The following is a 17,618-nucleotide window of genomic DNA, read 5'->3' as shown; positions in this document are numbered from 1 at the left end:
CCTACTTCAGCATGCGGGGGGAGCGCAGAGAGGGGTACACATGCAAGGAGAAATCTCCTTCACAGAGATGCTAAGTCAGAAATCTAAAGTGACCAGGAAACAAACTGAACCAAAGTCAAATTGCATCGTGCAGCCAGCCGCGTAGGCAGTGGGAGATGGACGTGGCTTTTCTTCCCTGACACAAAGCCCATCGCCAGCGACAAGCTTCTCCCAGCCTCAAAAAAAAATAATTAGCACTGCTGCTCCCGTAACACCGTGCAGATTGCATCTTGGCCTGGGAAGCAGGCGAGCTATGGCTTTGAGCAGCTTAACCACCAAGGGTAAAAATAAAAGGGGAGCGTGGCTGGTATAGTCCTGAGAGCAATTACGGTGAGTGGCCATCGCTCTCAATCCTCCCCTTCTGTTGTGCCTTCTGGAGCAAAAGATCCCTGCCCCACACAACAGCCCGTTCCTGACTTAGAGGTCAGCTTTTAGACACCGGCCCCAGCAGCTCCCAGACACTGCAGCAGTCCCGTGAGAGCGCAGGCTGCCGGTCACGCTGCCAGGACAGAGGGCTCCACGTCAGAATCCCTCCCAAACAAACTGTTCAGACGAGAACTCGGTGCGCGGTAACTACACCGAAGCAGAGACACGTTCGTCTGGTCGTATTGTTCGTGGGTTTCTCCTGGTGATAGAGGGTTTCCTTTTCGTCGTATTGTTCGTGGGTTTCTCCTGGTGACAGAGGGTTTCCTTTTCTTCTCTCTCTTTTTTTTTTCTTCTTTTTTTTTTTTTTTTTTTTAAATGCTAAACTCATCTCCCACACTTTTCACGCACTCAAGTCCACACGCCATGGTCTGTGGTTATGCCCTGGGAGTCTCCTACACAAAACCAACCATCCAGTAGTCAAGCATGAGAACTCAACGCTAACAGGAAAGAGCCCTTCTCCTTCCCGCGTGCATCTCAACCTATAGGTGCAGGCATCAAAAACAGACCAATCTGCAAGAAACACCAGTCTACCGAGGATGGGGCTCTCGGGGCTTCTCAGCCCAACTTCAAGACAGCAGAGGGGAGGTGGGGGAGTCGTCACTAACACTCATCTATATTAAGGCTGATGAACTCCTGTATACACTTCCTGTACTGCAGCTCAGTAGGGCTGTTGCTGGGATATTGACCTGGTTGTCCAAAGGGCCCCTCTGCTTCTCGCATTTCCTCGTTCATCCGAGCTAGACGCAGCCTAGAGCGAAACAGAGAAAGCACAAGGGAGAGGGGTTGGGTTATTCCTTCCCTGCTGGCTATCCACAGGCAGGGATCCTGCATACGTGCACTGGCAAGTCCTGGCTGCACTTACAAGGTCACGATGTCCGCGTTGGCCGCCTGGACAGCAATACTGAGCGGGTCCTGCCCGTCGCCATCCACCGCATGCTGATTTGCCCCTCGCTTGAGGAACAAGCAGACCTGACTGCAAAAGGGAAAGAAAAGACCATCAGAGCAGAAATTCCAGCTCCTCCAGCACACACTGAAGGGGGAAGAAGGCACTGTCCTTCCGCAGGCAGGCACAGCTCCGTTTATATTGGTCTAAATTAGGAAACGCTGCAGTGGCACAGAGAAAGGGATGGGTGTATGGGGGCCCAGTTAACCCCTGCCTAACATCACAGGGGCAACTATCCTTAACACTGAATCTCAAGCCAAGGGTGAGATCACAGCAATGCACAAAGAGCTTACCCGGTGTGCCCCAGGTACGTGGCGTGATGCAAGGGAGCTCGGCCTCGGATATCTCTTTGGTTAACATCTGCCCTAGGAATTCACAGGCTATCAAGGAGCCCTGGAAAGGCAAAGGGGAATTTCTAAATAAATTCAGCCAGCAGTCCTGAGGGGATGCACAAGCACATACTGGGCTGTAAGTTACCCATTGTCAGGGCAATCCGACCTGGAGTCAAGACCCCACGTTCCCAGATGTGGCCTCCCAGTCACCAGCACAACGTACCCCCATCACAGCTTGAATCAGAGGAGTTTTGTTTTCATCTTCATCATTCACCCAGTTGATCTCAGCACCGTGTGCGAGTGCTTCTGCCATGAGAGGCAGGTTCCGGGCTTGGGCTGCCTTGTAGATCAACAAGCCAGGATGCAGCTCCCTCAGGTCCTCCAAATCTGACGCCTCCTGTTCAATCTCTGCTTCACCGCTTGACTCCTCTGACACCTCGCACTCTAAGAGCCAGAAAAGAATGGAGAGAGATGACTCAAAAGCTTTGCATTTCCAATTTCTGATGTCCCCTGTTGTTCTCGGCACCAGCCGGTCCTGACCATCCACCCTGCCTTCGCACGAGCCCATCCCCACGCTTCCATCGACAGCCCGTGACACCCACCTTCCTCCGTCACGCTGTCCACCACCGAGCCAAACACCAGGATATCGGTGCTGCCGTCTGTGCTCCCTCCGAGGCCACTGTCACTGCTCAGACCTGCAGGGCCAACAGAAAACAAACCAAGCCCATTTTAATACGCAGGCAATCCAGTACCAGGCACAGCTGAGAGCAGAGGGGAACAGGGCTGCGCAGAATGTCACACACACACATTGCACCGGACACTGCTGGCAAGGGAGAGGGGGACCGCTATCCCGCTTAGCCCCGCTCCATGAAACTGCCCAAGGAAAAATGGCAAAGCCTTATGGTGTCCGCTTCCCCACACTGCCCTTCATGCAGGGATGCTCCAACATTGCCACGGCACGTTGGACCATTGAGGACAGTCCTTGCTGCGATCCATGAGGGACGCCGTGACGGGGACTGGAGCAGAGCAGCAGCAGAGACAGCTTTGCAGCCGGTTAGGCAGTGTCATAAGGAAATAACGACACCCCTCTGCTTTTCCCACTAATAATCTCTGTTTCCACTCTATCCGTGCTCTCCCCAGAGCTTTTCAGTTGTCACGGTGGCGCTTGCCAATGCTTTGCTCTCCAGGCATCTCTCTTGTGCTTGAAAGCCACAGCAGAACAAGACACCTTAACCTTAAAGGCTGTCTGTTGAAATCTTTGGAGCAGCTACAGCTAGGTCCCAGAGAAACCACTGGTCCTGAAATCACGGCTCACAAGTAATCCTTCAGCACCGTTCAACAGCCAAAGGAGATAACGAAGCTGCAACAGGAAAGGGGTAAAGGGGCACATATCATGCATAGCTTTTTTTTTTTTTTTTGGATTTGCTGTCAGAAAAATCATTGCTGTTTTTTGCAGAAAGGAAACACGCTGCTGGGTGAGACTACGCCCTCCATGATGTCAGTACAAGAGTGACTCCAACGAGGCCACATGGCACTACTCTAGACTTACAACAAAGCAAGAAAGGAGGATCTGGCTCATATCACATCAATATTAATACATCAAATTCCCAGCTCTGTTCATATTGAATCAGTGATAAAATTCCTATTCTCATCTACAGGAGCAAGATAAGGCTGTTGAGCAACTCTGACGTCCTGCATCTCCCAAGTACGGCTTCTGTTGACCAATAACACTAAATTCCTTGAAACAAGAACAGCCCTTAAGGCACCAATTCAGCTGAGCACTAAAGCACCTTCTTCACTGATTTCAAGAGATAACATGTACTTGTAGGAACACCTGTGATTTTCAGCTGTGCTGACTCAGGACCCTAAATATTTCTCATAAGTTCATACAATAACAAGCAACCGAGCCAGTAAGTTTTAAAAAGCCACCACTCCTCAGCCAACTATGACAACGGACCACACAGTCTGTGACAGATGCGGGGCACTTGAAGTAAACACTTCGTACTTCCTATTTGCCAGGTGATCCCACCTGTACAGGATTGGATCCTTTATCCCATCTGAGGGACAGTTGCTCCTCTAAGATGTAGTAAACTCAACTGCCGGAAACCCTAGGAAGATTTTTGGAAAGCCTGCCAGCCTGTCTTTCCCCGCATGGGACTGGCACTGTATGGGCTCCAATCATTTGGCTGAAAGAAAATACACAACTGCCTCTGAAGCTTGGTTTGAACAAGTCAAATTTGGGTGTCTCTTTTGCTGCTAGCTGCCAGAGCGTCACCTTACCTCCGTCCAGGAGGAACGGCGTACCGCTCCCACCGGGACCAATGCCACTGCCACTCCATGGGCCACCTGTTAGCGGATGCTGCATAGAGATGTGGCTGGCACCTAGAGGAAGGTGGACGGAACATGAGGGGAGTTCATCGTCACAAACACAAAAAGAAAAATTGTCCGCAGTAAGACTTGCTTAAAAATGAAAAAAAAAAAAAAAAAAAAAGAAAAAGCCAAAACTCAAACCAGAAAAAAAGTCAATGGAATGCACAGTCTGGGAGTAAAAGATGTTGGGCAAAAAAATCCCATCCACCAGAACGCAAACACCAGGGACTGACTGGATAGGATATTAAAATAGTGCAATAAAACAGCAACGGGTTGGAGTTTGTGCGAGTAACTCCCCATCACTCTTCTGAAATATTTCCCCTCTCTTCAGTGGGGCCGATACCTTGCCTTAGGTCTGGTGCAATGCACGTGCCCTAGGACAGCTGGGAGGCAAAGCGTGCCAGGAGCAGAGACACTTTCTTTCTCTGTACTTACTGCGTGGGCCAGAGCCAGCACCGGTGTCGAAGTAGGAGAAGAGAGAGTCCAGCTCATCAGGGCAGAAAAGGGAATCTCGACGGAACTTCCTCTCCAGCGTAGCTGCTATTTTGCAGAGAGATATTTTGAAATACATAGTTAATAAACATGCAAGTGAAATAAGACACAGTTCTGCAGCTGTATTTGCACAGGCTGAGCATGAATATCCAATGCATCCCAGGTGTGTCCAGTGCATATACTCATGCACACCATCAAAATACAACAATGAGCCAGCCACTGGTGGTGACACCCTGCAGACCGAGTCAGCCCAGAGCATTCTGAGCAGCCAGAACCTTCATAAGCATAGCCTCTCTTACAGACCAGGCATGTAAAATTAAAAGGATTTGAAACTTATTTAAAAAAGCAAGAAGCTGGAATACAAAAGAAAATGCACAAAGCAAGCAGAGAAGTTGCTGGATCACCCCAGCGTAATGATCTCCGCCTTTAGCCACAAGAATCTCCTTAAAGAGATGGAAAATGTTAGGAAATGGCTCTGAAGACCTGTGTTGACACAGTTTGTGCAACACTATTCTTGCTTATACCTCCGGCAGGCTTGCAGGTCCTAGAGAAGGACAGAGCCACACGTCATTAGGGCAGTTGTGTCCACACCGACAGAGAGCGGTGGGCAGCCCAGCACAGCTCTGCATGGGCAGTGGGGCAAGGGAGGTTCCCACCTGACGACAACATGGCTGGAGACGCATTGCCGGCTTCGTGGCGGTACTTTCTACGAGCCGTGGGTGCTTTCGTGGTGCTGTTGTGTCTCTGGCACTTCTTCACGCACCAGCGTCGAGGTTTCCGCTCATTCTCTGTTAGAGTCTCTCCATTTGGCAGCTTCTTCAGGAATTTCTTCTCCACGTACTTCACCTTGATCCAGGCTTCCTTGTCCTGCCTAAGAGAGGAAGAGCCTAAAGCTGTGCACAGGGCTCCGTGATTTGCCTGAAGCAACCAGCCACAATGAGATGAAGCTGCTCTGAGTCATTTTATCAACCTGGCTTCGAGTCTGAAAAATCATTGAGGCCTGTATTAAGGAGGGAGAGTTTCTCAAACCTAAAAAAACCTCCCATTTCAAAGCAAAACTAAGCAGCACAGGGTGTAGCCGAGACTGGAATGAGATGTTCAGCCCTAGGCAACACCACAGGCTTCAGTCACATGTATCTGAAAGATCTCAGAGCAGCTGTAAACCCAGCAAGCCCTGCTTCCCAAGCGTGTTTCACCGGGTTGCAGGCTGGTAATGCCCCACTGACATGTCCGAGAGTCAAGCTCAGGCTAGCTAAAGGGGAACGGATCGAGGCAGGGGTACCCAAGGCAGTTTGGGACCTCTGTGAAGGGCCAGTCACACTCTTCATGTGACTTTCCAGAGAGCTCAGGGCACTGGGCTTGCTGTGTGGAGGGACAGCTTTCCGCAGAACGGAGAGGACCCGTGTGTGCACGCAGACTCACCTGGAGCTCCCTGCTGTTGGTTTTTTAAGTCCCAGCTCTTCACACTGTGCCTCATAAATCTGATTCATGGTACTGTTCCCCAGCTCACACATCAGCTGCAAAGCAACAGGGAATGAATGAAATCCTCAGGTGAGGAGCCACCTTCCCACCCAGTAAGACTCCCTCCACACATTTGTTCATCTCTTGCCATTAAAAGCCAACACTCACCTTCAGTAACTCTGGCTCCCAGGAGTCCAGCGTGAGAGATCGGACCTTGGAGCAGTGAACACCCAGACTCCTATTTATCCAAAAGAAAGAAAACTGAAATGGTCACATGCCTCAAAACAGAACTTCTCATGCATCGTAAGATGAACAAGATCAATCCAGTTCTTATGTATTTATCTATATAGACATAGCTATAGCAGAGAGCTTCACGCATACGCATACACAGATGTACCTGCACACACAGGTACTGCAGCAAACAATTACTTTTGAAATTATCTGTACAAACATTCTAGTCCATTGTAATTCAGGCTCCACTGTTTTTCCCAGGAACTTGCAATCCATCCCTGGCTGGCAGCGCAGAGCACACACGCACGCAGTACCTGTGGATGCCGGAGCACTCAATGCACAGCAGAATGCCCAGGTTGATACTGGCCCAGCGAGGATCCGGCTGGCCGCAGTCACAGCACTGGTCGTTCCCAGGGATGCTCTGCACTCTCTGCAGGATGGTCTCTCCTTTCACACTGCGCTCCCGGGAGTCAGTCGCAGAATCAATGCTGCTAGTTGACGGGGAAGCAGTCCGGTCCAGCCTCTGCAGGGAAAAAAAATGGTTCTAGGATTCTGCAAAGCACTGTGGAACGAACCAGGGCTTTGCAGAGCAGAGGCATTGATAGGAAACATTACCTGAAGAATAAACTAGCATTGACATCAGCTCCCTTCCTTGAGGGCAGAAGAGTATTTCCAGATGGTCCACCCACACACACTGGACCCACTACAGCCCACGATCAGGGCTTCAAGACACAATTACAGATCTTTCACGCCCCCCTCACTCACTTCAATATAGAAGCTGTCCGGACTCTCCCGGTACGCAGAAGCAATGCTGGCTTGGACAGCCTGGATCCAGGCCTGCCGCAGCTTCTCCGAGTCAGCCTGCAGCATGCAGCTCCTGCGAAGGGAGGAAATGAGTCGGAAAGAGCCAAAGGACAGGGAGCATGTTTTGGTCAAAACTGTTCCACTTCATCCTCAGCAGAGACATTCCAATGGGGGCAGCACCTTGATTTGACAAAGGGGCAAAACTTCATCCTGGAAGCTTGCACGGTCAGAGGTGTTCCCTCTTCAAAAGCCCCAGGGCAGGTTTGCTGGCTCTTTTGAGAAGCTGACCATTGCCAGCTGCGCTGTCTATACACACATTAGGGATGTGTGGTCTATGCTGAAGTCCGACAAACTTCACAGGGACTCTGGAGTACAGGCAATGGCATCTCCCTGTCAACTTTTAAATAGCCTAAGGCAGCATCTGCTCCAATCGAATCTCTCGCAGTTCCGTGCACAGTGAGGATGGGCTAGGGGAGCTACCAAACTTACTTGGTAGGTGAGACGACCTCAAAGCAAAACCTCCTCTCTATGTCTTCACACGGCTTGACAGTGCAGAGCCGCAGGTCTTCCACCACTACCGTGAGGACATCCTGGAAGGGGGAGAACAGGCAGCTTTGTTGGTTCCCTGAATCCGTGTCAGAATCAGGCCTCTCAGAAACCTCCTTCCCAAGCCCTGCTGGTCAGTCTAAGCTTGAGTCCAGAAAGAGCAGAGCTAGCCCGCTGCCAGATACCTCGAGGGCGACAGGAAGGGGTTATACAGCATCAAAGCATGGCACAACGTGCACACGAAGCGGCAGGCTTACTGGGGACTTCACCAACTGCCTCTGCTCAACAGGAATATTTAGATCCCCGCAAACACCATCTGCTGCCACTTAGTACAGCCTAACTCTGGAGCAGAATAACACCCGGATGGGTTTGCTGTCCCTCGGATCCAATTCCCCGCCTTGCCCCTTCCACCCTACTCCCCCACCACGGCACAGAAGTCCCCAGCAAAGCAGGATACCAGACCAGTCATCGGGGGGAGCCTCACTGACCTTTAGCTTCTTCTGGTACACCAGCTGGCTGTTCTGTATGGAGAACCACCTCCTGGGGGAAGACAGACAGACAGACATCAGGACAAGTGAGCAGCAGAGCTATGGAGAGGCAGTTTCTTCTGCGGCAGAGCAGGATGTCTCTCCATTTGAAGAGAGTGCATTTTATTCCAAGAAGCTGGAAAGTAATATCACAAGAAAAGCTCACACTTCTCCAGTTTCCTCCCTGGGAGAACAAACAAAGGATTTACAGCCGTAGGGAATGATTCCTGGCACTGAGATGCTGTGATGGCAAGTGTTCTAGATATCCATGTACAGCAAGGAGAAAGGAAAGGCGGGCAGAACCAAAGGAGCAGGGCACTCCTGTATTACTGCCTATGATTTCTGGCACAGATGTCTGTGTGCACACTGGCCCACTGGGATTTGGCAGACAGGGAGAACACGGAGCCCTTGACGCTAACGTTACTTCAGATATCAGGGAAACCAGAAAGTCCCAAGAGGTCATGTTCCCTCCGGGTTAAGTGCCCTTTGGAGCGACCGCTGGGAGTTGCCTGGAACCATTTCTCTCCATCACAAGAGTCAAGCACAGGTCTCGACATTAACCTGACACACTTCAGAACAACCTTCTGCTCTGCAAAAACTCGCGGTGGCAGCGGAAGCAGCCATGCTATGGACCTAGGCTATACTTGGCTTAGGAAACACCAAGCAGGTTGATAAAAATTCAGCTGAGATACCTTCCCAGTGCAACAGCTCGTGAGCATGGAAATCACCCACCGTGAAGCGCTGTAGCTGCTGCTGTGGTTTCTGGGTCCTCCAAGTGCAAGCTTAGTACTTAACTGTCAGGGGACCACCAGAGAGCCTGAGGGTAACAAAATTACACTAAATTTGACTGGAATCTCTTCAGTACTGGGGGAAGCTTCAGAGAGAAGGAATCACTTATTTAACCAATTCAGAGACCTCTAATAATTTCAAGGGTTTTTTTTGACGCAAATACAGGGAGTTTCTCTGCATACCACAAACTGTTCACTGAACCATTTCGTGTTTATTCCAAAGCCTATACAACAGCACATTTCACCTTCGCTGTGTTATATAATTGGAATGTATCCCACAGGCAAGTAAAAGATTTCTTAATATTGTATCATTTCCCTGTTATGTGAGAGGAAGAAACATAGGTCAAAAAGGCATCGATCTCATGCATTAGGAACTCACTGGAAGCGTTTGAATCCTTGTATGAAACCCATTGACTATCTCAAGGGAAACTAAACACACAAATATCGAGCAAGGCTAGAACACGAAACCTCTGCTTCCACTTTCCCAAGGTCTCTGGCAGCTGCAGAGACTCCTGATTAGTGCAGGAGGCATACGAGCCTGGTATTCCCAGTGACCTATCGGATGAAATATTTATAAATTATTAAGAGCAGGGTCAGTGCACAGAAAGCCATTTCTCAGCTCCTGGCAGCACAGTCAATATTTCCACTCTCGCGTATCTCCCCATCCCCAAAGAGACAGGTTTGATACTCATGGCATGTCCTGTCCTGCTGTGCTGGGGTATTTCTCTTAATTGTTATAAATTTACAGCTCTCCTAGGGCAAGACTCAAGCTGCATTGTGCCCCATCCTCCCTGCATGGAATCTGGTCATTCTTGCACTCTGGAAGGCACTTCTTTTTCCCTGGCATTTACTGAGATACAGCAAATCATGAGCTGGCTCATTCTATGGTGCAGCCTAAGAGGAATATCCAGCCTCGCAGAGAGAAGCATACTTGTTTTTGTACAGGAAAATAAGAATCACTCACATAAACTACACAGCATCCAGCTCTTTTACTGATTAATGTACATCTCTAACACATCAATATCAAAGACCTGCAAAGCAAGGGGCTTTGCAAGCTCAGCACATGAGTTATAACATGCTGGTAGAAAATTTATGTGGTCATAAAACACCACTGTAAAGAAGCAGATGCTTACTCCTCTTTTACTGTGAGCTAACTTGGCTCCATGCAGCCAGCTGATAAGGCTACTGGCAGTATTAGCTGTGTTCAGAGTCTTAGCCCCAATATCAAATGGAATATGAGCTATTACTCACCGATTCCACGTTTTGAAAGCATTACTAGCTCTCTTGAAGAGGTACCCTTCCATCACCACGCCATTTGGGGCATCAACATTAAACTCCACCTTTGAGTCATCGTAGGAGAAGTCCTGCAAATACAAAGAGACTGAGACTCAATGTGACTGCACTCTCTAGGACCAAGATGGGGATGAGCCTAACCAAAACATCAAGAGGAGAAAAACCATCTATGTCAAAATCCTAAGGTTTGGGCAGAGCTGTCTGTGCCTTAGTGGGCTGCAGCCATGAATAGCAGTCACGAATTATCCTCATTCCAGGAAGCTGCTCTGTCCCTATTGTTTGCAGGAAAATACTATACATGCTGTATTTCCTCTCTCTGGTAGCTGATAAGGAGAAAGGCAGGCAGCTTATCATCATGAGGGCTAAAAATTCCCTTTATTTGGGGTAGTCTGCAACGGGAAATAAAGCAAGAGGTCCTTTTCACTAGCCGAGTTAGCAACACTGCTGCCACCTCTCTGTTCTGCAAGGGGCCAGGAACAGAACAAACCCCAGCCTCTTCACACACACAAAAAAATATAGGCACGATGATTACTAGAGAGGAAAACTTATCAATTCCATTTTCATTAGCTATCATCATATGCCATCTCCAACCTGCCCTCACTCAATTCTCTGTGCTTCGCTACCCGTCAGAGCCGATTTGTCAGGTTTGGCACTGATTCATCACGTAGATCTCATGGATTCTGACAGCTGGTGAGCAAGACACAGAGCAGAGAGAGCAGCAGCTGCTCGCATAGAACACGGGATCCTTCTCCCCGGGCAATGCTCTGCCTCCTTCCCAGGAGAAACTAGGTCAGGAACCCTAAACGACTTTCCCCTCTAACCTGGGGAACCAAGGCACATCGTCTCTTTGCGCACTGATTCCACCCGAATGATGAATTCCACCCACGCCTCCCTCTCTCCTGAGCGCAAATATTTCCCCCGTACGACTCAGTTCAAAGACACAACAGAGCGGTGAAAACAGCCCCATTAAGTGAGGCGTCTTTCCTAGCTCAGCACACGAAGACCCTTGCGATGCTGCGTTGCCAGGCAACATGCACTCCACTCTCATTAAGATGAGTTATTTTCATGTTCAGAGATGCAAGCTTGCCTGGGAGGTGTCATAAGAAGAATAATACTGATACAGGAGGAGATGTAATGGGACAGGACTGAGTCATTCCTTGGAAAGACAGCGTGATGCCCAATTAGACACTAGAAACTGCTCTAAGGCACCCAATTAAGAGAGGGCTGCTCAGCCCCAAGTTTTCTTGCCATAAGAGAATCCCACGGGGGTCCTCCCCTGCTGATGTCTTTCATGTACACATCGCAAACAAAGGCTAGAGGGAATTTTCCTCTAACTCGTAGATATTTGAATGTGCGATTTTTTTGCAGAGCTGCTCCAAAGTGACAATTCTATACATTTGATGAGAATCTGCACTGGTTTATAATAAATAATGCAAACATCCAGAAATCTAGACCTTGTTGAAAAGTGCACAGCAAGCACAGGGCAAAGCCCTTCCAAGCATGTCTTGGCTGTGTCTCACTTTGTGGAAGAGGCAAAAATAAGGAGGAGGGTGTAAATATAATCACCTGCCTTCTTCAGCTGTCCTTATACAATGAAGCAGTGTGATGGTACGGAGGAGATGCTGCTGGTGAGTGCAGGAGGAACAGATGGGGCATATGTATCAGTGGAGTAAAGCCAGTAAAAACCAGTGGAGTCAAGTCAGGTGTGACTTTGGCCTCACTGATTCTGTATTGTATTACACCTCCCTACGAATTGTACAGCTAAAGCAGAAGAGCTGAAGGCACGTGGAGCTGTTCCTTGCCTTTGAAAGAACTCCAACCTGCACCAAGACCAGTTTTAGAAAGAGAAAATGATACACAAAACCACCAGGCACGTACACAGCTAAGATGACAGAGAGCCATCTGCATGATGCCCAAACATAGAAACACATCGCTGGGAAGAACGGCTTGTGTTTGCACATTACTTTGAAGATATTTCTCTTCTTTGTTCTCTCATTGGGTAGGAAACATCCCCAGGCCAAATTCTGCTCATATTTCTGCTGGTGTCATTCCTGAGCAACTCCACTGCTATCAACAGAACTAATGCAGGGCAGCTGAGGGCAGAATACGTCAACCAGAGCTGTAAGCTGGATTTGTAAAGGAGGTAGAAATCAAGGCAGAGATCCAAGGGATAAGGAGCAGGTTGCCTCTAATCCCTGGGGCATGCAGCAGCCTGGTCCTTAGGGGCACTCTGTTCCATTTCCATGGCACTCTGCGTGGAAGCACCTGAAGTCTTTGCTTCCAAGTTCCCGAGAATGTTGAGAGACAAATGAAGTAAGGGAAAGGGGAGGGTGAAAAAAAAAAATCACCAGCTGTGCCACCAGTGAGTCTCCCCATGACTCTTACAAGGGATGCAGCACATCCATGGACTGTCTGACTCCATGCAGAACTAGGAAATAAAAACCTTCCAGCCCTGGAAGCCAAGCTGCGATGTCTGGGAGGTGCTGGGGGAGAAGGAATGTCTCACCCATCCTACAGCATTCAAAGAAACTTTGATTCAAAACTCACCGTTGACAAAGCAGGGTAAGAGTGCATGTGTGCTTTTATGAGATTTTAATGCAGGGTTTTAATAAACTACCTTTTACAGAATTTTTCCCATCATTGCAATGTACACGGAGTAGGCAAGTCGGCTCTAAATGAGTTTGGACTGACTTATGAAGTCTGCCTTTAGCACCTCATTGTCTCTGTCCTATGAAAAAATGCTTGACACGGAAAAGGCTTCCTAGGATCGGGATGGCTTTGGCTACAACTACATACACAGGATTAGCAACAGCAGCGACACGTTGGATCACACATTGGTAAAATAAATGGGACGTCTTCCAAAATAGGAAACCAGATCCCTGCCATCATCTGCTTCCCTTTCCCCCACTGACTTTCAGTAAATCACACCAGGCTTGTCTCACCGTCCCCTCCCCTTCTCAGTCCTGTCATTCTGAGTTTCCACACGAGGCTGCCTGGGAGCTGATATTCTTTTAGAAACAACATCACAACAGTTTCCAAGGGAGCACACAATGCTACTGAAGCAACAACGAAGTAACACATAACTCTAAAATACCAAGACTTAAAATTCTTTAAAATACAATCGCTGTGTCAATGGCCCTCCCTGAAGAGCCACAGCATGACTCCGTCAGTTTATCAATTCAGGGTGGAAATAATGATACCGTCCTTTTCTGTACAACGTTTTGATTTCTAGGCAGTCGTGACCAGTGAATCATTTCAGTCCAGGTGTGTTTAGATATTCAGAGAAAGATATCTTACTACCAAACCTGCATGTTATTTTATTTTCAATCAATATCATTTAGGATAAGTGACAAGACATGATACATGCTTTCCCTCATAGAGGACAAAGGCTTTATCCAAAAGTGCCCTCCTAAGTACCCAGCGACCCTCAGTATTCAACAATCATGTACACTAACAGTGCTACATATACATCCACACATTGAAAAGAACTCCTGTAGGCGAGTTAAAAGCTGTATGTGACTAGTTTGGCTATTACATCCTAAAGAGAACGCAATTCAGAGGAACATTCCCATTCCCTAAAGATGCACACATACCCCTGCCACACAAACACCAGTGCATGCACATTCTGTTCTCCTCTGGTGCCTGAATATATTTCAACCTTTTCTCTCTCTGGCTATTTTTACCTCTGTGTATATACTGTGCACAATCCAAGACCCTCCGAGGCAGACGGAATTTGGAGGAGAGCTCCCCCGCCTACATTCCTGTTCTGCGCAGACAGCTTTCATTCATTCCAGCCAAATCCCATTTACAGACCTTTTGTTTCTCCAATTTCCTAATGCCAAACAATCCCCCTGCTCTGCAGCTTGCCAGCAGATGATGCACAGAGATCTGTGCCCTGCCCCTGAGCTTTTCCATCCCAGAAACAGAAACAAACACATTTGCTCTCCTACAGCAATCAAGCTTTTGGGTCACATCAGCAAAGTCCTACAGGCTTGCTCCCCCAGGGAAAAGCCCCCTCTAAAGTCAAACCAACCCCTCAAAGAGTCTCCTTACCAGGAGGTATTCAAGCCTGCCGAAAATCTTCATGATGCCAGCTGCCAGGGAGGTTTTGCTGCTCTTGCCTAGAGAGCAGGGAGCAGCTCTGCGTGTCCTCTCTCTCTGTTCGCTCTCTAGAGCAGCATCTCTGCTAAGCACCGTGGGCTGGCAGCGAAGGAGGGATTTCTTTTTCAGCCCCTTCTCCTTCACCCCTCCTACTCCTTTTGGAAAGCTTTCAGCTCCGCCGTTGGCTCGTGTCAAAGCAAGGGGGCACGAGGAGAAGGAAGTCTGCTGGCCTCTGGGGACCACCTGCTCCCCCCTCCTCTGCCTCCTATTCACAGTCAACCAGCTTAGAGCAAGGGCTAATTAGCATACAGCTGCCAGCGAGGCACCGAGGGGACGGGGAGAAGCCAGGCAAGCCGGAGCAAAGAGCAAGGGCTAATTAGCATACAGCTGCCAGGGAGGCACCGAGGGGACAAGGGGACGGGGAGAAGCCAGGCAACGCGGAGCAAAATTGACAGAAGATGCTCACCAAATGCCTCCCTGACCTTCCCAGAGCCAGGCTTGTCTGCCCTCAGCAGGGTCTGCTCCCCCAGCCCCCTGGAGCAGAGCCACCCCTTGGCCAGGAATCCCACCCCTGCTCCATCGCAGCCACAGAGATCGGGGCATGGAAGCGCCATATGGCCCTGGGCTGTGACCTACCAGCTGGACTCAGCGAGGCAGAGCTCTGCCCTGGCACCCTGTCCTCCCTCCCTTCCCCTGCAAACAGGCAGCAGAAGCACAGTTGCTTCCCATACTACTCCGGACCGAGGAATAGGGATGAGGATGTAAAGGAGCTGTTATATAGCCCCGGGGTCTGCTTTCAGAGACCAGCCTGGCAGTTTTGTGCAGTGGAAGGATTCAGGAAGGTCAAGATCTGTGAAGGAGGACTAGTTTAAGTGTTACCGTTTCTCTCCTCATTTCCCATCTGAAAAAATTCCTAAGCCTACATGTTCCAGGGATGAGGTCTCACAAATTTTTCTTCTAAGTTGTCCAACCTACGCCAGGCTCTGCGTGTCTCTGTGCACCCATCTGAAGCAACTGAGCCCACATAAAAACATACAAATTCACGTGGGAAGCTACAAGACCACCTCCTCAGCCTTTGCAGAAATGTATTCCATCCTGCAGCCCTTGCACACATGCATCCCACACAGAGTCAGAAGAAAGGCATCCCCAGCCTTCGTGCTGAAGCTCTCCTCATAACAGGAGGATAACTCAAATATTTACTGGAGCCCATAAAAATTAAGCCTCTTCCTCTTGCTGATTTTATTGGAACCCTTTTTGCATAAGTGAGCATTATTTTCACGTGAAGTGTGAAGCAGCAAGTGGAGCTCTTTAAGATTTTGGAGTTGGGAAGGCAAAGGGCAGCAGTTAAAATGACAGCTTGAAATGATGCCCTAAGAATTTTCCCCAAAGGTGGCAGATGTTCCATGAGGGAAGATGGGGAAAGGGGAGCACAGGAAAAAGGGATGCTCAGCTCTCTTATAAGCTGGTGCACACAGAGAGCCCCAGCTCTATGCATATGCATCCTGATGAAGAGTAATTGCTTGTTCTCCCTCTTGGAAGCTGACCTCTGCTTCATTCCCTGCTAGTCCAGTCAGCAAAGCCACGTAAAGAGATTTAACTGAAATGCACGGCACTAGAGAGATTTTCCATGGTCCCTCGAATGAAGTCATCGCTCCAGCTGAGTCCCAGGGGCACCAAGAGTTCACAAATGGATTCACCCCTCCCTCGGAACACTTAACCAAAGGGAGCATTTGCACGGGCTGATTCACAGGGGATGCCTGTCATTAGCTTTCAAACCCGCTTACGTTTGCATTTCATGGGTTATGACATTTTTGAGAGAGAGAACAGCAGCCGCTTAGATTCCTCCTGTTGAGGAGTTCTGATCCACACGAGTGCCTGCCAGAGAGGGACTCCTTAGCGACGCCTGCTCAGAGCTTGGCTCACAAGCAGCTATTTCTCTCTCATATTTTCTATGTGTTTAGTTTCATCCTCCCTTGAAACTGGGCTTTAAAATTACACCTCCAGTGTTCAGGTTACAGCACTGATGCTATGGCAGGGTTTCTTTGGTTCACTCTCAAGGGCAGGACTTAGTAACTGTCCAGGTGAGCACAGTATTATTCTGAGCAATGAAGGTGCCAGAAGAAGGAAACACATGTGGGTACTCACCTGCAGGAGGGTCTGCACGGGCAGGTCAGCAATCCATGAACAAAAGGAAAAGAAAAAAAAAAAGCTTAGTTGATGTTTCTACAAGCCTCAGATTTGGAAATATTCCCAGATGAATGGTCTGGAAAATCAGAGCCCAGAAGAACCAAAAGATTCCTCCCTACTGACGCCTTGGACTTTTTTTATAACAAATCCTGTTATTTTGCCGGTTGATGGTAGTTACTCCCAATTACAGCAGGTGAGAGCACACCCACACAGTGGGTTACCATAGCTCAGCTGAAAACAGCAGCTTGCTCAGCCATGGCAGCTCACTGCTTGGGTCCCCACGGACCTTTCCAAAGTCACGCTGCTCAAGGCTGTAGCCGTTGTCATATGACAGGAACTAAGCAAGAATCATCTGAACTGCAGTTTGGAGCAGACTTGCATGAAAGAAGTTCACCACAGCACACTCCTCTCTCTCCCTGCCATGACCCAGTAACATCACTCCAGCGCAGTGTGATTTCCCTGTGAATGAAGAAAAGCCCTGCAGCACGTCCTGTCTGTGGGTACCAAAGCAGCGCATCCTCTCGTTCGGCTGCTGGAGGATTTCACAGGGACTCTGGCCATCTGGTTGGGCTGGGCTCTCAGGCACACTGCCACACTGCTGCCTCACCATGGGCAAGGCAGCGAGAGGCAACACTTAACCAAAGAAGTACTAGTGTCAGAAGTACTAGTGTCACTAGTACTGCAGGAACTGGAGATTGTAGGGCTTGCCAGATGAAAGCTAGCTTGCTTTGGAGACAAGCGCTGCTTGCACCAAGCTGCAGCCCCAGGACTCACCCTCTGCTGTATCAGCGCATGTTTGTGCTCCATCTCCCTCTTCTCCACCGCAGAATCAATCACCAGCTGGTCCAGCTAAAAGCAGGGAGGAGAACGCCAGGTATAAAAGTCAAGAAGGAGGTTTAGGAGCCACTGTCCATCTCTGCTTCCCTGCTCTGGGATCACACCAGCCCTGCCTAGCATCCTAAGTCCCTCCAAGAGGGGAAAAGGGCTGTGTTTGGGTGTGCACTAACAGTAACCATAGCTCTCGGCTGTCACCCCATAGCATGGCTCATCTAACAAGCACGATGCCATTGGGTGTGCA

At 49.2% G+C, this 17,618-nt stretch overlaps 1 protein-coding gene across 1 annotated transcript in view; it reads right to left on the bottom strand.

The window, feature by feature from the left end:
• Positions 1-806: 806 nt before the first annotated feature.
• The window catches only part of ACAP3 (ArfGAP with coiled-coil, ankyrin repeat and PH domains 3), a 31,833-nt gene continuing 15,021 nt past the window's right edge, over positions 807-17,618 (bottom strand). The window contains 18 exon segments of the mRNA XM_010088143.1: positions 807-1,213; positions 1,328-1,438; positions 1,702-1,774; positions 1,777-1,801; positions 1,964-2,184; positions 2,343-2,435; positions 4,021-4,122; positions 4,546-4,650; positions 5,259-5,473; positions 6,025-6,119; positions 6,232-6,301; positions 6,609-6,817; positions 7,060-7,171; positions 7,588-7,688; positions 8,133-8,184; positions 10,211-10,323; positions 16,499-16,510; positions 17,315-17,389. Of these exon segments, the coding sequence (XP_010086445.1) occupies positions 1,066-1,213; positions 1,328-1,438; positions 1,702-1,774; positions 1,777-1,801; positions 1,964-2,184; positions 2,343-2,435; positions 4,021-4,122; positions 4,546-4,650; positions 5,259-5,473; positions 6,025-6,119; positions 6,232-6,301; positions 6,609-6,817; positions 7,060-7,171; positions 7,588-7,688; positions 8,133-8,184; positions 10,211-10,323; positions 16,499-16,510; positions 17,315-17,389 (1,932 nt within the window). The 3' untranslated portion in view covers positions 807-1,065.

The sequence above is a fragment of the Pterocles gutturalis genome, unplaced genomic scaffold (genome assembly GCF_000699245.1).
Source record: "Pterocles gutturalis isolate BGI_N339 unplaced genomic scaffold, ASM69924v1 scaffold1737, whole genome shotgun sequence".
Classification (NCBI taxonomy): Eukaryota; Metazoa; Chordata; class Aves; order Pterocliformes; family Pteroclidae; genus Pterocles; species Pterocles gutturalis.
The sequence above is the reverse complement of the archived record's forward strand: the minus strand, read 5'-3'. Positions and strand labels throughout refer to the sequence as shown.